We start from the raw sequence: 21,854 nt of genomic DNA, 5'->3' as shown, positions 1-21,854 counted from the left end.
TGGTCTCCCCTCGCAGACTCAGGGGCGGGAAATATAGTGAGTTTGCTTACTCATTCCATGCCAGCACAACTGATTCTGCCTGAGCCACTGAGAAGGTGGGAGGGGGGCACACCCCTGTGGCCTTCCCCTTGACAGCAGGGGGCGCACAGCACTGTGGCAGAAAGAGCAGGTGAGGGCTAGTCACAGCTTTGCCAGGAACTGGAGCTGGCTGTGCCATCTTGGACAAGCTGCTTTTCCTCTCTTGTACCTTGATCTCTTCATCCACAAAATGATTTCTAAGAAGGCTTTGGAGTGGACTAGCACGTGTGCCAATGCTGGCTTTGTCACTTATTAGATTAGTTGTGACCTTGGATAAGTTACTTAACCTCTCCAAGCTTCAGTTTTCTCATCTGTAAGATAGGGATAATCATGTGTGCCTCGTAGAGTTATCAAAAGACTGAATTAGATAACATATATAAAGCCCCTAGCATGGGGGCCTAGCCCATAATTAGTCCTTAAGGAAGAGCTGCTAGCTAGGGCCCCTCCTGGCTGGAATACTCTGTGGCTCTGGATCCAGAGAGGACAGGATTTTGGCCAGTGATCCCTCAAGGACACGCCAATGGCCTCTTGACGATGACACCATTTGTGGGGTCACCCACCTCCAGCCACAGCTGCAGCCCACTCCCACTCCCATGAAAGCTTCACCCACTCTCCCTCCAAAAGGCAATCACAGCTGCCCCAGCTTAAACTTATCTGCAGTGGATCCAGCTGGGGAACAGCCGGGACAGCTCAAATCCTAGCAGGATGCAACTTTAAGCCCAGCCCGGTGGATGCTTGAGCCTCAAAGCAAGCTGATCTAATCTAAAACAGACGCTACAAGGAAAGGCCTGTGGCTTATAAACTTTTATTCGTGCACAACCTTTTCTCCCAAACAAAATTTTACGTGGAACCCCACCTTGGCTTAAGCAGCAGAAGGAAAGTGAAAAGGGGGGTGGGGAGAGGTGGCAAATGAACAGATGGAGGTGGTACGTGAATTTACGTGATACATTCTGGTTGACAGCATTCACAACTATATTGAAGGTCATGGAGAAGACAGCTCATTAGTTATTTTCAGTATGTTAAAATTTAGTGTGTAACATTTTTACTATGTGTCCTACAACAATTAAAATATATATATATATGTATATAATGACACTTGAACCAAATGTTTGCAGTTCTCCAGAGATGCAGAACTTTGAAAACAATGTAACTACATTCATAACTTTTAGGTCTCCCTGCATTTCAATGTTCTACGACAAAACAGCCACAACCACGCCCCACCCGCTGCAAAGGAGGCTGCAAGCAGGTCAGGCCCAGCCAGCATCTTTGGTAGGGCACTACTTCTCAACCTTAGACCCACACTGGGATCACCTGGAAAGCTTTAAAAACTAACAGGGCCCGGGCCCCACCCCATGTAACTGGTCTGGTGTGCAGAAGCCTGGGCATTAGGAGTTTTAAAAACTCTAATGCAGAGCAGTGTCGAGATGTCTTTATCTACAGAGTGCCAGCCAGGTGCCCAAATTAAAGACCAGATCCTGATTTAAGACTCTCAATAGCTTTGAGCTCCTCCCTTTGCTGATTTGGGTCAAGAAAGTTTCATTCTCCTCTAGTGAATGGGCAGAAGAAAGCAGCTGAGGCCCATCAGATACTGGCTATGATGATGCAATACTGAGCTCACCTAGACTGCATTCTATTTACAGACCTTACAAAAGCACTAGATCGAGGGATCATACACATTATTCCCCTGAAAGGTAAACAGTGTTAAGTGGCCTGAATGAGCCAGGGCATCAGGGTCAAAACAACTTGTCCGAGTCGGAAGCCGGTTATAAACAGTCATGACAAATAAATAAATAAATAGAGACTAGATTGTACTTTAACCATACACATCCAGCTGCACCTGCTTATTAAATGCCTTCTGCATTTCCTTCCGACCCCACAAAGGGCCTCTGACCCTTAAAAATAATGCTGCTCTTAGGAAGTGGACCTTAACATAGAAATAGAAATTAACTTTTTCTTCTCAGCAGTTTAATTCCCATTCTATACCCCACATTCCCCATTTCCTTCTCCTGGCACTGCCCCTGCTGTCCGGATCTCATTTTCCTAGATGCTGCTACCTTCAAAAAGACAGAGCCCCGGGCTTCCCTGGTGGCGCAGTGGTTGAGAGTCCGCATGCCGATGCAGGGGACACGGGTTTGTGCCCCAGTCCGAGAGGATCCCAAGTGCCGTGGAGCGTCTGGGCCCGTGGGCCATGGCCGCTGGGCCTGCGTGTCCGGAGCCTGTGCTCCGCAACGGGAGAGGCCACAACAGTGAGAGGCCCGCATATCGCAAAGAAAAAAAAAAAAAAGAGCCCCGACCCTGGCCAAGGCATCTCCTGACCCCACTGTCCCTTCCATCTTCCCTCTCAGCCTACAATAGAAGGTTCCTCTGGGCAGGGATCAAAAATAATATTTTTTACTTTAGACATTTCTGTGCTCTTTGTTTTGCAATAAGTAAGTTATCACTTCTCTAAATTAAAATGATCCAAGTATTATATATAACTGTATAAAAAGGACTAGACACAAAAGACATAAAAAGAGTGGGAGACAAAAATAGGAACAAAAAACAAGGGCAACAAAAAATAGTAATGAATATGGTAGATATTAATCCAACTATATCAATAATCACTTTGAATGTCAATGGTCTAAATGTACCAATTAAAAGACAGAGATTGTCAGAATGGATTAAAAACACTACCCAACTATATCTTGTCTACAAGAAACCCACTTTAAACATAAAGACAAACAGATTAAAAGTAAATGAATGGAGAAAAATATACCATGTTAACACTAATCAAAAGAGCTGGAGTGGCTACATTAATTTTAGACAGACTTCAAAGTAAGGAAAATTATCAGGAATGAGGAAGGACATTACATAATGATTAAAGGAGTCAATTCTCCAAGAAGACATAACAGGTCTTACTGCATATGCACATAACAACAGAGCATCAAACTACATGAGGCAAAAACTGATAGAACTGCAAGGAAAAAAAGATGAATCCACTAGCATAGTTGATGATGTCAACACCTCTCTCTCAGAAATGGACAGAATCAGCAAGCAGTAAATCCATAAGAACATAGCTGAACTCAACAACAACTTCAATGAACTGGATACAACAGACATCTACAGACTATTTCATCCAACGACAGTAGAATACACATTCTTCTCATGCTCACATGGAACATTCACCAACACAGACCACATTCTGGGCCATAAAATACCCCTTAACAAATTTTAGAATATAGAAATCATATAATATCTGCTGGTAGACCAAATGGAATTAAACTAGAAATCAATAATAGAAAGATAACTGGAAAATACCAAAATATGTGGAGATTAAACGACACACCTCTAAATAACACACAGGTCACAGAAGAAAATCTCAAGAGAAATTTTAAAAAATACTTTTAAACTATCAATAAATGAAAATTAAAATATGACTTAGCAAAACCTATGATATGCAGGGAAAGCAGTGCTTAGAGGAAAATTTATAGCATTGAATTAGAAAAGAATAAAAATCTTAAGTCAATAATCTAAGTTTCTACCTTAGGAAATTAGGATAAAGTAAATCCAAAGCAAGCAGAAGAAATAAGAATTCGGGTAGAAATCAATGAAATTAAATACAGAAAATCAACAGAGAAAGTCAATGAAACCAAAAGCTGGTTCTTTGAAAATATCAATAAAATCAATAAGCCTCTAGCCAGGTTAACAAAGAAAAAAGAGGGGACAAGTTATTAATATCCAAAATGAAAGAGAGGAAATTATAAGATTCTATGGAAATTAAAAGAATAATAAAGGAATCCTATGAACCACTGTATGACCACAAATTTGATAACCTAGATGAAATGGACCAATTCCTTGAAATATACAATCCGCAAAAACTCACACAAGAAGCAAAGATGATCTGAATAGGTCTATACCTATTAAAGACACTTAATCAATAATTAATAACCGTCCAAAACACAAAGCACCAGGCCCAGATGGGGTCACTGGCGAATTCTACCAAACATTTAAGGAAGAAATTATACCAATTCTCTACAATCTCTTTCATAGGATGGAAACAGAGGGAATACCCCCTCCTAACTCATTCTATCAGGCCAGCATTACCCTAATACCAAAATCAACAAAGGCATTATAAGAAAACTACAGACAAATATTTCTCATGAACATAGGTGCAAAAATCCTCAACAAAATATTAGCAAATCGAATCCAAAAAATATAAAAAGAATTATATACCAGAACCAAATGAGATTCATCCCAGGTGTAGTTGTTCAACGTTCGAAAATCAATCAATGTATTATAACATATCACATCAAACTAAAAAAGAAAATCACGTGGTCATATCAACAGATGCAGAAAAAGTATTTGACAAAATTCAACACCCATTCATTAAGAAAACTCACAGTAAACTAGGAACAGAATGGAACTTCCTCAACTTGATAAAGACTACCTAGAAAAAACCTATAGCTAACATCACACTTAATGGTGAGAAACTCAAAGCTTTCCCACTAAGATCAGGAACAATGCAAAGATGTCCCTTCTCACCATTCCTTTTCAATAAGGCAAGAAAAAGACTTAAAAGGTATACACATTGGGAAGGAAGTCATAAAACTGTCTTTGTTTGCAGGTGACATGATTGCCTATGTAAAAATAAAAAAGGTTTTACTGACAAAGAAACTCCTGAATTAAGAGATTACAGCAAGACTGCAGGATACAAGAGGTTAACATACAAAAGTCAACTGCTTTCCTATATACCAATAATGAATAAATAGAATCTAAAAGTAAAAGCACAATACCATTTACATTAGCATCATAAATACAGTCAACTGATCTCTGACACAGGTCAAAGGAAAAGTGGAGTAAAGACAGTCTCTTCAACAAATGGTGTTCAAACTACTAGACACATTAAAAAAAAAATGAATCTAGACACAAACCTTACACTCGTCACAAAAATTAACTCAAGATAGATCACAGAGCTAATTGTAAAATGCAAAACTATAAAACTCCTAAGAGCGGACTTCCCTGGTGGCACAGTGGTTAAGAACCCACCTGCCAATGCAGGGGACACGGGTTCGAGCCCTGGTCCGGAAAGATCCCACCTGCCGCGGAGCAACTGGGCCCGTGAACCACAACTACTGAGCCTGTGCTCTGGAGCCCGCGAGCCACAACTACTGAGCCCACGTGCCACAACTACTGAACCCGCATGCCTAGAGCCCGTGCTCCGCAACAAGAGAAGCCACCGCATTGAGAAGCCCATGCACCGCAATGAAGAGTGGCCCCCACTCGCTGCAACTAGAGAAAGCCCGCATGCAGCAACGAAGACCCAATGCAGCCATAAATAAATAAATTAATTAAAAACTCCTAAAAGATAACATAGGAGAAAACCCAGATGACCTTGGGTATGGTGATGTCCTTTCAGCCCTAGTACCAAAGGCATTATCCATGAAAGCAATAAATGATAAGTTGGTCTTCATTAAAATTTAAAATGTCTGCTCTGCAAAAGCCAATATCAAGAGAATTAGAAGACAAGCCACAGACTGGGAGAAAATACTTGTAAAAGACACATCTGATAATGAACTGTACTGTAAAACATAAAATTAACTCCTAAAACAAAGAAAAAAAAACCTGATTAAAAGATGGGCCAAAGACCTTAACAGACACCTCACCAAAGAAGATATACAGATGGCAAGTAAGCATATGAAAGGATGCTCCACATCATACATCATCAGGGAAATGCAAATTAAAGCAAAAATGAGATACTACTACACACCTAGTAGAATGACCAAAATTTGGAATGCTGACAACACCAAGTGCTGGTGAGGATGCAGAGCAACAGGAATGCTCATTCACTGCTGGTGGACATGTTAGGGGAAGCACTGACTGAAACCGCCCACCCTGGCCAGGCAAAGACAGTAACAATTTGCATGAGTTATTCTACAACAGGAGATCTGGTAAGGAACACATAACTAACGAGCCACCAACAACCGGAAGAATTCGGGAAAGGTCAAAAGGAGAGAGAAGACGCCAGTCCACATGTCCTACCAACCTCCCAGAATCCTCCTCGCTGGAATCCATCTTGGCTGAGCGACGTGCATGCCACCGGGAAGGACCCTGAGTCAGAATGATTGGCCAGAGACAACCCGGAAACTAACCCCATCACCATAAAACCTGAGACTGTGAGCCATGTGGCAGAGCAGTCCTCCTGGGTTCCCTTACCCTCCTGCCCTCCGCCCAGGTGCCCCTTCCCAATAAAGTCTCCTGCTTTGTCAGCACGTGTGTCTCCTCGGACAATTCATTTCCGAGAGTTAGACAAGAGCCCGCTCTCGGGCCCTGGAAGGGGTCTCCCTTCCTGCAACAGAAATGCAAAATGGTACTGATGCTCTGGAGGACAGTCTTGTGGTATCTTGTAAAAGTAACCATATTCCTACCAAACAATTCAGCAATTGCACTCCTTGGTATTTACACAAAGCAATTGAAAACTTCTGTCTACACAAACACCTGCACATGGATATTTACAGCGGCTCTCTTCGTATCTGCCAAAACTTGGAAGCAAATGAGATGTCCTTCAGTAGGTGAATGGATAAATAAACTGTGATACATCCAGACAATGGAATATTATTCAGCAGTAAAAAGAAATGGGCTATCAAGCCATGAAAGGACACGGAGGAACTTGAAAATACATATTATTAAGTGAAAGAAGCCGATCAGAAAATGCTACACACTGTATGATTCCAAGTAAATGACATTCTGAAAAAAGCAAAACTATGGAGACAAATCAGTCTCCATAAAGATCAGTGGTTGTGGAGGGCAGGGATATGAATACGGAGAGCACAAAGTATTTTTAGGGCAGTGAAAATACTCTGTATGGTACTATCAATACAATGATGGATATATGTCATTCATTATACATTTGTCCAAACCCACAGAATGTATAACACCAAGAGTGAACCCTGAGGTCAACCATGGACTTTGGGTGATTATGATGTTTTAATACACGTTCATTCTTGGTTAAAAAACGTACCACTCTGATGAGTGATGTTGATAATGGGGCAATTTATGAATGTGTGGGGACTAAAGGTATATGGAAAATCTCTGTATCTTCCTCTCAATCTTACTGAAAAACCAAAACTGCTCTAAAGAAAATAAAGTCCTTATAAAGAGCTCATACAACTCAACAGCAAAGAAACAATCTGATTAAAAAGTGGGCAGAGGATCTGAACAGATGTTTTTTCCAAAGAAGACACACAAATGGCCAATAGACACGCAAAAAGACGCTCAACATCATCAGGGAAATGCAACTTAAAATCACAATGAGGTATCAGCTCACATGTATTAGAATGGCTATTATCAAAAAGACAAGAAAATACAAGTGTTGGTGAGGATGTGGAGAAAAGGGAATCTCTGTGCTCCGTTGGTGGGAATATAAATTGATGTAGCCGCTATGGAAAACAATACTGAGGTTCCTCAAAAAAATTAAAAAATAGTACTACCGGGCTTCCCTGGTGGCGCAGTGGTTGAGAGTCTGCCTGCCGATGCGGGGGACACGGGTTCGTGACCCGGTCCGGGAGGATCCCACATGCCGCGGAGCGGCTGGGCCCATGAGCCACGGCCCCTGAGCCTGCGCGTCCAGAGACTGTGCTCCGCAACGGGAGAGGCCACAGCAGTGAGAGACCCGCGTACCGCAAACAAACAAACAAACAAACAAACAAACAAACCATTGGGGAGTTTGGGTCTTTTGCGCATTAGGCGCCTGCAATAAACGCTGTACCTTCCTTCACCACAACCCAGTGTCAGTAGATTGGCTTTGCTGTGTGCATCAAGCAAGTAGACCTGAGTTTGGTTCAGTAACAATTTCACAACATATACAATACCGAATCATTATGTTGTACACTTGACACTAATATAATGTTAAATGTCAACGATATCTCAAAAAAATAAATTTTTTTAAAAAAGAAAAGAGACTCTTAAAAAAACAAAGAAAGAAAAGGACGAGAAAGAAAATACTGGGTAATAGAATGGCAAGTGATTAAGGAATGCAGGAACTGAGGAGGAGCAGCCGTGGGGCAGGGTCCTGGTTCCTCCTCAAGGAAAAAAACATCAACAATACCTTTGAGTTCTTCTGCAGGTACTAAGGTCCCCACCCAGGTGGAAGATTCCTGGAGCACTGGCCTGTTACTTCACCACCAACCAATCAAAAGAAAGTCTGCAAACAGTGGAAGATAACGAAGACTCTGACCCCCTCCGCAAATGATTCTCCCTTTCAGGGTCAGGCAGAATCTTGGAGTTGGGTTTTGCCAGCCTCCTGAATAGAGCAACCTTTCCTTTCCAGCCAACATGTGTCTCTTGTATTGCCTTTCAAGCAGCAAGCAGCCAAGCCCAAGTAACAAGAAAGACTACATATTTGGTCTTTGTCCCCTAGTTCCTGGCCCACAGCTCCTAAAACTCTGGGCATTTCCTTAGTTATAGAGCCTTTTGTTATTCACAAGGAGACTCTGACCATACAGAAGTTGTTGCTAATGAGGTAATTCAAGGTGGGCCCTTAGATATTTTCAAGAGAGGGCTGGAATGCTCAGCCCCACCCTCTGAAGTCCAGGGAGGAGAAAGGGGTTGGAAGTTGAGTTTAATCACCAATGGCCAATGATTTAATCAATCATGCCTATGTAATAACACCCCCCGCCCTCCAGCCCCAGATAAAAACCCTAAATGACAGGATTAGAACTTCCAGGTCACTGTACTGGGAGGGTGGCACACCTGGAGAGGGCCTGGAAGCTACTCCCCCATACCTTGCCCTATGTACTGAATACAGCTGACCTGTGTGACCAAAAGGAAATGCAGAAATGATGGAGTGTGACTTTCAAAGCTAGGTCATAAAAAAACACTGGGGTTTTCACCGTGCTCTCTGGGATCACATACCCTGAGGAAAGACAAATGCCATGTCATGAGGACATCAAAGCAGCCCTGTGACCAGGTCCACGTGAAGCCTAGTGCCGACAACCAACATATAACTAAGCCTCCTTGGAGCTACTTCCTCCAGCCCTTGCCAAGCCTTCAGACGACTGCAGCCCCAAATGACATCTTGACTGAACCCCCCTGGGAGCCCCAGTGTCAGAGTTTCACGGTTAAGATGCTCCTGAATTCTTGATCCACAGAAACTGTGAGAGATAATAAATGTTAACTGTTGTTTTTTTGGTTTGGTTTTGGGTTTTTTTGTTTTGTTTTGCTTTACGAATTATACTCACAATTGCAGTAACTACTGGTTTAGCAGAACACAGTTTCTCCAATCAAGATTTTTATTTTAGGACAATTTTTATTTTAAGAGCAGTTTTACATTTGCAATAAAATTGAGGAATTTACTGTTCTTTTAGTCTTAAGTGTTGGAGTAATTTGTTTTGTACCAACATGTATCTAATATAGACACCTGTGGGTCCTAAGATTGAAAGAAAAATTATATTACATGCACTTGTGTGTGTTCTTCTAGAAAAAAAGTCCGTAAACTTCAAAAGATAAAGAGATTCAAGACCCAGAAAAAAAGATTAAGAATCACTGATTTAGACAATAAATGGTCAGTGGGAAAGGCTACATCCTTTTAGATTAGTTTTGGCAGTCTGTAATCCATAAACACATGATATCACTTAACTAGTTTTTCAAGCTATTGCTTGTCCAAGTTTGCTCCCACTTTTTCCTTCGTGCTGAGTCCTAGACAACCTGGCTAGAGGCAATGTGATTCAGGAGTTAGTGAGCAGGGAGGTGTGGCTGCGCCTGTGAAAGCCAGCTTCCCACGCATTTTTTGAACATGCCTGGGCTCAGGGACACACATCTCTAAGCACGGGATCCAATTTCTGAGTTCAAGATGCATAAGTGAGCATGTCAAAGTGTCAGAAGGATCTAGCTCACCATTCCACATCTCCTGTTCCAGTTGTGACCTCTATAATCCTCAGAGCTCAAACAGCACACAGTTGTTACAAATTCTGCATGTGCCTCGGCCACACTAGTATATTTCTTAATCTGTAAAATGGGAATAATGTAAATGCACTATATATCAATCTCAGAGGTAATCCTAGAGATCAAATAATACTGTGAAAGTCACCAAATGAAAAATTTTAAATTTCATCTTGTTTCTACCAACGTGAGATACTAATCCAAAACCAGGAAAAATCTTTGTTAAGTACAAAAGCATGAAAGAGAAGATTAGCGTTTGAATTTCAGTTAAAAATGCAAAACTGCACACACAGTAAATTTATGTTAAAAAAAAAATACTGTACCTAGAAAAATAACCAAACAAAACATTAATGATACTGGGCTGAATCTGAATGGTGAATGATTTTTCCCTCTCTCTTTTCCTTTCCTCTATTTTACCATTTTTAAAAATAAGCAACTATATGTTTAAAATGAAGGTGAATGAGGATAATAATTAGCACTTTAGTGTGTCAGGCATACTCTGCACGCGTCATCTCATTTAATCCTCACAGTAAAGGAGGTTGATTTCATCACAGCCACATTTACCCGAGGAGGAAATGGTTTTTCAGGTTAAGTCACTTCCTCCACGACAAAGAACATGGCTAATCGTTTTCTTAGTCTGTGGCTCATACTGAAGGTGCCTGGTGAATATCAGTGATGAGTGATGATAAACCACCCACTGGGTTTCCTTGCCAACTTGGTCCTGAAGACGATGATGGGGAGTGTGCAAGGTCTCATGTTAAAAATGCCAAACAGACCAGCCATGGGGTGGAAACCAGGCCACCTAAGGGCCTCACAGAACGGAAAGGATCCCAAGAGAGCTGTCAGGAAGGCCACTCCAGTGACAAGGCTGGGGATTCTCACATTTTAGCCTTCAGCCAAGGGAGGACAAGTAGGGGCATGAGCTAAAACGAATCCTCACTGGATCCCTTTCTGGGTCAGGGGACAGACAGACACAGAGCTTGGCCCTTACCACCAAGAGCCAGCAGTTGCTGGGCCCCAATCAGGGACAGTAAGTTATGTGTATTAATATGTCAACGAAGCCAGGCTGGAGACACCCACACTATGGAAAACACCTTAACAAGGAAGGCCCCGTTAGGTCAATGTCACTGCCTTCCAGGGGCAGCCTGACCAAGGTCCACACACACGGGGGAGCCACAGAGCCAGGACAGCTCATGGCTCAGCTTCCCCAGACCACGAGCACAAAGACCTGCACCCAGGTCCTTACTTCCATCAAAAACATCCCTTGAAATAGCCATCAACACCCACGTGATATGTGCAGTGGTACAACACAGCAGCAGACCTGAAGGATGGAGCTAATTCTGGAAGCTTCTCCCTCTCTGACCTCTCACAGCACAGGCAGTAGCTGGAGACCCTGGCTGGTCACTTAACCTCTCTGTGACTCAGCATCCTTATCTGTAAAGTAATATAATCTTCACAGTATTGTTGAAGGATTAAATGAGTTAAAACCCTTAGGACCTGGCCCACCATAAGTGCTCAATATGCATTAAGCCGGCAACTGTAGTTGTAGCAGTAGTTGTAAGTGATATTTGCTCTAGCTGTGGAACTAATCTCTCCCACACACCAACCACGGCAGTTTGTATTTTCCAAACATGGCAGTAACAATATCTCCTGTCCCACACGCTCCTCTGCATTGTGACCAAGAGATGGAGCTTATACCCTTCCCTTTGAATCTGGGCAGGTTTGTGACATGGTGTGACTTTCAAGGCTCGGCCATAAAAAGCAATGCGGCTTCCGCTCTGCAACTTGATGCCACCGTGGAAGAAGTCCTGAGGCTGCCATGCTGTGAGGGAGTCCAAGACATGGAGAGGGCGCTCCAGTCCACAGCCCCAGTAGAGCTCGCAATCAGTAGCCAGCCAAGGGCAGGAACCAGCCTTCATGATTCCAGGCCTGAGCTGTGAGCCGCCTCCCAGTCTTGGGATCCTCTAAGCCGAGGCCCCCAACTTTGAAGAGCAGAGAGAAGCCACCCCTGCCAGTGCCTGCCCAAATTTCCAACCCACAGATGCTGTGAGCCTAATAAAATGGTTATTTTAAGTCACTGAGCTGTGAAACAATTTGTTACACAACAAATGTAACTAGAACATGTGTTATACTTTCAGCCAACATTTTTTGAATACCTATTATATGAAGGGGACCAGCACAGAAACCATGAAGGAGAGATGAATAAGACGTAGTTTTATCCTAAGTTGACAATCCCCAAAGAAATACTCATAACTAGTTAATACTATACAACAGGATGTGATGGCAGTGAGGTGCAAAGTGCAAGGTTAAGACCTCTCAAAAGGAGAAAGTAAGGACAAAGAGGCTTCACAGAGGTAGTAACATCTGAACTGGGTCTTGAAGGAAGCAAGGTGAGGTACATGCCATGTGAAAACATTGTACTATGTCCCAGGATTAGCAAGAAGTTTGCCAAGGTCTCTTTTGTCACGTGACTGGGGGGCACATCAGTGCCAGGTGGGAAAGGGCACTGAAAGTCATGCAAATAAAATCAAAGCCCTCCTCTGGGACCAGGGCAGCTGAGAAGAGGCAAGTAGGAGACAGATCAGATTTGTGTTTCTGAATCATCATCACTCGAGTGGCAGGGGGACGAGACAAGATGAGGGCCTGACCTGGTTTTAAGTTCAAGGACAAAAATATCACTCATTTAATCCTTCATTCTTTTTTTAGTTTAAATCTCTAGTGGTACCTAAAAGAGACGTTCTAGAGACAATGATGAATAAATGTTAAATTATTGATGCTACTTCTAAGGTGTGACTACCAGCTCCAGAACCAGCAAAGAGGGCTGCAAACAAATAAATCACTTCGTCCCAAACTGACTTTGATCTCCATGATGTCCGCTGAGTCACTGGGTGCCTCACCATCCCAGGACATTTAGCTACCAAGACCCTGGGCTGGGTCCCTGCTTCTGAGCTGTTGTCTAATTCACTCATTACTAGATTTTGAAGCTGCCACCTTAGAGGACTGCTAAACTATGTCTTCAGAAGTTTTTTAAACATTCTAATACTTACTTGATTTAGACAAAAATTTTTAGTTAAAATATTACAAGCTTTTAATCTCTTCTGACTACTAGCTAGAATCCTGCTTCCCTCCTTTCCCCAGAGATTGGTACAGTTAAGACTTAGGGATGGATCACTCCTGACTTAAAAAAGGAAAAAAAAAAAAATATATATATATATATATATATAGTAAATATATATTTATATACATATAAAGCCATTGAAAATATACACTGTTGACCAGCATTTTTTAATGTAAACATCACCCTTTCATACAGAAATGTTCCTTAGTTTTCCTCCTCAACATTTTTGAGATTGAATAGAATTCTGGGTCTTTCCTTTTATACAGCTGTATAGTATTCCACAACAGGACGACACCCCATTTTATTTATTCCCATATTGGTGGATATTTAGGTTTACTTTTTTCTTTTTGGGGGGCGTGGGGGCTATAACAAACAAGCCCTTCTTTTTTCACATGCCTTCAATTTCTTGTCCTTTTCTCACCTGAATTTATGAAATCCTCCAGCTCTCCTCTCCTTCACTATTTAAACCATAGGGAAGACCTGGACACTCCCAGGATGTCCATGGCTCTTTTCATCCCATGACGTGCTTGGCACGAGGACCAACCCAAAGACCACACCTCCCTGCTCTTCCACCTCAGCCCCTCCTCTCCTGTCACTCACCTCTTGCCACTACCCTCCATTCCTTTCCCTGAAAAGGCAGGGATAACACTCCAGAGTCCTACCCAGCCCATAATATTCCTTACCCGTATTCCCCCTCACCCCCAACCTAGGAATGGCATGGAAGCAACATCTGGAAGGACAGGCAGCCAAGGGGGAGTCCTGCAGCCCTGCCAACCATGCCCATGGCTAGGAGATGGACCCATCTCCCAGCTCCACCAGGACTCAAGGCAGCAAATCCAATGGAAGATGATCATAATTGAATGTAAGTACCAGTATTTGCCTTCTGTTTTCCAGAGGGGAAAAAAAATTAAAAGATAAAAAGAGTCACATTACTTGCCTGTAAATGCTCTCGCTGTAGTTACCCTAGATCTACTGACCACTGTTTCCTTCCATCCGGTCTCAAAAATAACACAAGTGGGCTGAGTGTCAGGCTGATTCTTTTTAGTAAGAAGGCGGCCTCATAGCACAGCAGTCCCTGCCAAGTCCAGGGGCCTAGGGACCACAAGCTTACAGTGAGTTCTAGAAAAGGACCATCCCTCAGAACCAGCAAATGCCTTGGTCCTTCTCACAAGCATACGCTTCAGGACTGTTGCCACTGCTGCTCGTTTAGGCTGCATTTCTGGACCTAGGATGTCTCGGTTGCTCCAGATTCTGAGCCAGGTCAAGAGGTGTCTGCTGGGCTTTACAACAGTCTCTTTCCCGTCTGCCCACCCTCCCGGCACACGGGGCAGAACAACTCCTCCGCGGCTGCCCTCACAGTCAGCCGTCCTGTTTTTTCTTCTGGAAGCTGGCCAGTCCCATCAGGAAGAGGACCACTGAGCCCAGGTCCTTCCTGAACAATCTCAAAGGGCTTCTTTGGGCAGCAGAAGGAAGCAGAAGCCCTTCCGGGGCTTCCCCAGTGACATCAGGAACAAGACCTGACGTGAAGGGGTCCTTGACACACGCCCCCCGCTTCTGCCTCTCAGCACCCAAGCCTCGGAGACACAGAGCTAGAAAGTGGGGGCTGCCTTGCTGCCAAGGGGCGCCCAGTTCTGAATGGGTTGTCTGCAGGGGCCCTCAGAGCAGCTTCCCACTCCAGGTGCAGCCCCTCCAGCTCCGACCCAGTAAGCCTCCTTGTGCAAAACACAAATGCTCTTCTCAACTCCATCCAAGGCCCCTGCCCAGAGCCTTCTCCTCTGGTCCCCCGGCCGTGCAGTGACTCTCAGGGCTGGAGTCACTAGACAGTGACCAACTGTGTCTCTCTCTGTGCAGCCCTGGGCGGAGCCCAGCACTGGGCTTATGAGAGACTTCAGTAAACATTACTGATGGATGGGTGAATGAGTTCGATGACTCCAGCAGGGCACTGGCTCCAAGCGCTCACTTCCCCGAGGTGAGGAAAAGCCCTGAACACCCGCATTTGCTTCCAGAGGTTCCCGGCCAGCTTCCTGTGGGAAAGGGCAGGTGGCTCTGGGAGCTGCGGCTGGCTGCATAGGACATTAAGGGCAGCAGCTGGGCGGGCAGCAGAGATGACCATTCTCCTAGACTACAACCATCTCCAACACACGCGGGCCGTCCTGTTGGACGGTGAACAGATAATCACAGGAAGCTGAGCCCATTCAACTAGCTCAAGTGTGTGCTGGGGAGGAGGGTGGAGAAGGGGGTACAACTCAGAGTGGAGGTTCAGAGCAACCCGAGAGCACAACCACAGCACAGCTAAGCCCTGGAAGGCGCAGAACTGGAAAACCTGCATGACCTAGGCCCCCTCCCCACAGACAGCTCCACTCCACCCTTCAGGGATGTGCTTCCTGCCCTTGGCCTCCGTTTCTGGGCTCCGAAAACGCAGCCGCAGCCTACACGTGCCTACTGTCGCCGTTGCAGTCACCCGCAGCCCCCCGCTCTGTCTCTTGGTGCAAAGTACCCAGACAGCAGGCTCAATGACTGAGCAACTCTTAACCAGCCCTCCCAAGCTGCAGACTTGGGGGCCCGCCCAGGTCCAGCCAGACTTGACCAGCTGGGCATATGCACTCCATGACCTGGCATACAACCACTTAGGGCAGCAGGGACCACCCGAGGAGGGGGCCGCTTTGCTTTGAGTGCGGGCGGCCAGTAATAATTAAGTACCAACGTCTACACTCAACAAAAACTTAAGAGTCAAGTGCACTGACACGGCTTCTGGGGATTTTCCCAGGCACGTGTTACTCAGAATAGCAATCCGTGGCCCTTCTTCATCTCTCAGCTTTGACTTTCCTTGTTGGTGGTTCAGCCTCTTGCTCTTTGCCCTCCTCTGTGGGCAACTCTGGGGTTGCATCTTTTCTTCCCAATTCAGTTAGAGGAACATGCTTCGAGCATGACTGTGAACAGGTGATAGGCAGTGGGCCCTGCCTGTTCCTACGGGGGGGGGGGGGCACAGGCACGGAAGACAGGACCGCGGAGGCAGAGATTAAATCTGCAGCAGCCCCGAGCAAAGAACTGAGCGGGGTAGTCTGGACACAGTACCGGAACGTGGAGGGTTGTGCTGGCACAGAGTACGGGAACCTTCCAGAGGGAGGCAGAAGAACGAGCAACACACCCCTGGGGCATTCCCAGAGACTCGGTTACATAAATTACAGCACTTCCCCGTACGGCGAAATACTACGCAGCCATTACAAATCGTAGAGAAAAACAACGAGGAACACCAGCACTGCTGAAAGCGCATTACTAAGTTAAAGGAGGAAAAGGCTCTCAAAGGGTTTGAACTGTGTTTTTGTAAAGAACCCCCCGTCACACCCACACCCACACCCACACCCACGGGTGGGCAAAGTTCTGAGCGAACACACAAGAGAATGCTAAAAGGCAGCAAGGTAACAAGTGACTGTTTTCTTTGCACTTAGTGTTTTCCAACCATTCGGCACTCTGCGCGGATTACTCCTGCAACGAGGACAAATGGTCCTAAGTCATTTCTCAGACCGCCGTCCTCCTCCTCACTGCCCCCCAGAAAGGAGTCAAGAGGGGCGAACGCTCTGGTGCAGATGAGTCAGAGGTTGTGTAAGTGGCGGAGGGGGTTGATGTGAAACAGGGAAGGGGCTGCCAAAACGAGCTGGGGCCAGACTGGCCAAGTGGCCCAGCAAGTGTGTGACGTGTCCCCGTGTTTAATCAGTCACCGGCTATGTGAGCTACCTACTGCTCAAGGACCTGGCTGAACAGGTCTGACCTCATCTCCATTCTTTTAAAGCTGTTTAGTCACTTCCCTAAAACTCCTTTTTTTCCAAGTTATTAAACTTTCAATTCCAGGTTGATCTCTCTAACACATCTCCCCTGCTTCTTCCAACTGGATGCCTCTGCACGGCATTAACAGATACCATGAGCCTTGATGAAAATCATCCTTCCGGGATACAACAGAGAAGGCGCCTGAGTGACAGATGGTTGGAGAAATCCTGAGAAAGCAGAAGTCCAGGCATTAACAGGCAGGCTGCCACTGATTTACACAGGGCCCAGGACACGACAGCCCACACGGGGCCGTTTCTCAATCCCTACTGACAGCCAAGCGGGCACACCATCCAAGGCCCTGGAGAAACTTGGACAAACAGGATTTGGGTTCTGAACGTTTGCTGAGGCCTCCACAAAGTAAGGACGGTTCACACGCCTTTGCCCCCTGGTGGCAAACCCAGCCCTCCTGCTGTAAGGCACCCCCAGGCACACACACACACACACACACACACCCCGAAATAGGGGCAAGATGAGAAGCCCTCTCTGAGAGGAGACAGAAGCACAAGGTGGTCACGAGACTCATCACCCCGAAATTGAGACTTCCTCCCCAGCTGTCAGCTGAAGTGGGCAATAGGGACAGAGTCCCTGCTCGGCTCCAGACACTCGCCAAATCTGCACCACACTAGCCTTTTCTCAGGTGTCTTCTCATTTTAACTTCACAGCCATCTCTAAGAAAAGTGTACTGTCCCCATTTCACAGATGAGATGAGCAAACTGAGGCTCGGAGAAATTCAGTGTCCTAGTAGATGCAGAGCCAGCACCACAACCCACAATCTCTGACTCCAAGCTCCTTTCTCATCCATTCTACAAATACTGATATATCGTGCTCTTCTTTGCCAGGCATTGCGCAGACCCAAATCCCCACAGTCTAGGAGGGGGAGATAGATGTGTAAATGGAGGCTGCAACGTGCTCGTGGCGCGGTCAAGGACGCTTGGAGGACATGGGGCAAGGGTGCCCTCTAACCAGGGGAAGTCAGGAAAGGCTTCAGAGAAGGAGCTTCCTTGAGCCAGGTTTTAACTGAGAGGAGTGGGCATGCCTGCTGGGTGACGGCAGGAGGACATACCGCAGGATCTCAGCACAGAGCAACCTGAGTGTGCGCAGAGCTACAGGAGAGAGCCAGAGGGGCCAGAGTGCTGTAGCAGTTTGCCATTGACAGGTGAGGGGAAAACTGAGGGGTAAAGGAAGACCAAGAGGAAGCAGCAGAAAGGGGCGGATCAGGGTGTGGCTTGGATGCCACGCGAAAGAAGCTTCGGCCCATGGACCACAGGCAATGGGGAGCCACTGAGGGGTGTAAATAAGGGGAAATCTACCTATCTATCTATTTATCTATCTATCTATCTTCTGAGTCAGGTCTCGGGAAGATAGTTCTGGCAGGAATATTGGGAAAGGGGCCCCAGCAGAAGGCTCCGGCAGTGATCCAGATGAGAGCTGCTGAGGCCCCAACTAGAGCAGAGCACAGGGGGTGGAGGGGGTGTGGTCTGGCAGGAGAGATGCTAAGGAAATGACATCAGCAGTCAAGAGCGCACGGGGGTGTCTAGGGAGCTGTCGAGAACAACCCCCAAATCTTAGGCAACTGGGGTGGGGGGGGTGGCGTCTAGAATGGAAACAGAGGAGGGGTAGGCTTAGGGGGAAGTGGATGATGTCATCATTGGACTGAGAATTTATTCCCTGGGCCCATCCAGCTCTCTAGACCACCGTATCACGTGCAGCGAGAAATCATCTCCTCCAGCTAGCCCTTGGCAGGACAGAGGGAGCAGAGAACTGTCACACAACTGATGGATAGCAAGCATTCAGACAAGAGGGGCCTCAGAGGTCATAATAAACCATCGATCCGTTTGAGAAAGTTGCCAGAAGACTGTTAATTTCCAAGCTGCTCCCAAATACTTGGCATTCAGTCCTCCAAGTCTCCATCAGTTGCAGACCCCACAGCTCCCAAATGGGTATCGTCACCACAAAGGTCAAGACGTAGCAGAAGTCAACAAGGGCAGAGCCCATCCCTGGAAAGCAATCAAGGACTCCAGACTCACGCGACCTAACCAAGGAAGGCTTGATTGAGGAAAGAGAGGAAAGACAACCAAGATGCTCAAAACAGAAAATGATCCCAGTGATGAGGGCTCTGATGATATGGCCGTGGTTATTGCTTGGCTAGAGCTGCACCTTGAAAACACCGGACAACGATGACCATCCCCAAAGGTCTCCAGCCCACCTAGTGCTGAGAACTGGAATGATCAGTTTGCCTTTTGTGTTGGCCAGATGAGATGTGGAGCCGGTGTGGGTCTGGGCAGGGGCTGTCAGCATCTCTCAGCACAGCAGACTGTCATCGCATGGTGACACATCCTCCAGGATTGAAACAGCATCTCCGAAACCACTCTCAAGACCACTGTGGAATAACTAACCACACAACATGCTGAGTGAGGAGCCCTCGGAGCTGGGACGGAGAGCAAACCCGGAAGGCAACAAATGGGCACGTGGACGCTGAAGGATTAGTTTTTAATCCTGCCCCGCAATTCTTTTTCAGCCATATATTTCTGTCTCTCCGAAGTTAGGAAAGACTTTTAAAAAATCCATGTTCCAAGGGGGGGAAAGAGAGATTGTACTCATTAACTCAGAGCTGCCCTTGTCCGACAGGATTAACTCACCAGACCTGCAGGACCAAGAGAACAGGCCCCAGGGCATGGGGGGCACTTTTGGGGGGCAAAGGAGCTGCTGTTTAAATGCTTTTTACAGAACCTCCAGCCAAATCCAGAAAGATAAAGGGCTGCAGTGAGGAACAGGTGAGGCAACAGATAGAAAGGGGCTTTGAAAAAGTTCTAACTCCCCATGGGTAGGGACCGTGACATTAGCGTGTTTACAGAGTACTTGATTCACTTGCCAAGGCAAAATTCCAGAAGTATGAGGCCCTGGGACTGGAGTGGAGCATTTCTTCACTGCAGCTATCCCTGACAGGGTCATTGTAAAGTAATGAATTTTGTGGACACGCAGAGAGAAAAAATAGACTCGAATGCTACGGATCGATGCTGCGCACTGCAGACACAGCCTCGGGTTTCTAGGAGCTGCATTAGGGTCTTGGGCAGAGTTCAGCTGCAATCTGTCCCCCTGAAAGCCAGCTAAGGAGAAGTCAGCCCCAAGCCTGGACACAGCACCAAACATCCCCATACTCGGATCATCTAGAATATCCCGGGTTCAAGCATTCCTGTCCAGAGCTGGGCCACGTACTTCCACCGCCTGCACCAGGGAACTGGGAGGTCTCAGCAGGTCACCATCCATCCCAGGAAGTATAGCAGAGCTGGTTTGGGTTTTTTGGTTTTTTGTTTTTGGCGGGGGTGGGGGGGCTTTAGACAATATTTTAGTTTCCTGTCTAGTGCTGAATACCCTATATGCAGAAAAAAAGCTTTTTTAAAAAACATTTTAAACCCAAACAAAAAAACACAAAAGGGAAAACACCTAGACAAGCCTTAAAGTCCCTTTTCAGATTGTGTGATTTTGTGATACCAAAATTCAGAGCCCCAGGACTCCCCTAATTATATATATTTTCCTCTCTCAGGAAATTTTACATGTAAATGATAGAATGAAACCAAATATCAGAATCACCACCTTGGGAGTAAAAGGACACTCAGAAACCATACAAAGTAGAAATGAAGAACCACCATGAGAGGAATCTGACCTGAATTAAGAAGCAACATTTAAAATTCCAGGTTCAGAAAAGCTTGAACAGAATCCAGGGCTGAAGTCAGCCCTGAGCCCGCAGGCCCTGCCTTCCTGCAAAGATGGGTAGATTCTGGTCTGCAGAGGAGGTGCCAGCTAGGGAAGCGCCTCCACCCCCATCCCATCCCACCCCACCCCACCCTATGCTGTGGAGGCTGAAATGGAGGCCAGAGAGCCGGAGCCCACAGTCAGCATCACAGCAGCAACACAGAGAGAGAACACTTTTTGAAGGAAACATGTGAAACCAAGAACACCGGTGACCTCTGGGGGGAATGGGGTGAGAAGCAGACAATCTGCACAGTCTACCTCCTAAGCTACCCTTTTTAATTGCATTACCTATTCAAAAATAAATGAATAAAATACATGGCATGCCAAAATAAAATAGGAAAGCAATAAAAAAGACAAGGATAGTTTAAAACTTCTCCTAATGAAATGTCATTTCAAAATCTAAGGGGAAAATGGGGCTAGGGGAGGAGGATGCAGAGGGCTCAAGCTAGTGAAGAAACCAACTTGATCAACAAGAGCCATCGTCCTGGCCAAACCCACCACTCTCCGGTCCTCACTGTTCACACCTGCCTCGGAGCTCCCACAGCAAGCCCGGCTCTGCGCCCAGAACACCTGGTTCTCCTCCTCCATCCCTGCCCACATCTCCTCAGTAATGGGTTACGTCCCCTCCTGCCTCCTGCCCAGAGACTCAGGTTGCCCACCAAACCACAGGAGGTGCCCTCCACCCTCCTCTGCTGTAATCATACTATTAGGGAATTCACCTGTTCATATGAGCGCCCCACCTGAGCCCAGGTGTATTTCCCAAAGTTGCCTGTAACGCGATCTCCCATCCTGCCAGCTCTGCCTACATGACTTTGACACTGTTCCCATCAAGAAAAGGGATCTGTGTTTCTTGCCCTTGAAGCTGGGTGGGCTCACGACTGTGAGAGTAGTGACCCTCTGTGACTTCAACTGGAGCTCTGAGAGCCATATAAGCAGCCGGACTGCTCTGAGCACCCCATGCTGAGGAACCCAAGTCAGCGCCCAGGAGGGACCCTGTGAAGACAGTTAGATGGTGGCCCTGCTGTTCCAGCTAGCCAGTGGCCCGGCCCCAGCATGAAAGACACTGAGACACAGCCGCCAGCCAAACCCTTCCCGGAATCCTGAGCTACAGACAATTCCTGAAAGACAATAAAATAATTTTTAAGACACAGATTTGGGATGATTG

At 46.1% G+C, this 21,854-nt stretch overlaps 1 protein-coding gene across 16 annotated transcripts in view; it reads right to left on the bottom strand.

Moving 5' to 3' along the window:
• The window catches only part of IGSF3 (immunoglobulin superfamily member 3), a 98,703-nt gene that overhangs the window by 45,068 nt on the left and 31,781 nt on the right, over nt 1-21,854 (bottom strand). Inside the window, exon 1 of one of the 16 annotated variants that reach the window (XM_089917214.1) lies at nt 9,949-13,172. The exons of 14 other annotated variants lie outside the window; for them this stretch is intronic. In XM_089917214.1, coding sequence (XP_089773340.1) covers nt 9,949-9,958 — 10 coding nt within the window. In that variant the 5' untranslated portion in view covers nt 9,959-13,172. Of the gene's footprint in view, nt 1-50; nt 8,156-9,948; nt 13,173-21,854 lie in introns of those variants that run through there. One more of the 16 variants, XM_089917215.1, reaches the window with a different exon arrangement.

Source organism: Delphinapterus leucas, chromosome 1 (assembly GCF_059928025.1).
Source record: "Delphinapterus leucas isolate spDelLeu-1000000601 "Yukka" chromosome 1, BTC_Dleu_Yukka2, whole genome shotgun sequence".
NCBI lineage: Eukaryota > Metazoa > Chordata > Mammalia > Artiodactyla > Monodontidae > Delphinapterus > Delphinapterus leucas.
This window is presented reverse-complemented; position numbering and strand designations above follow the sequence as displayed.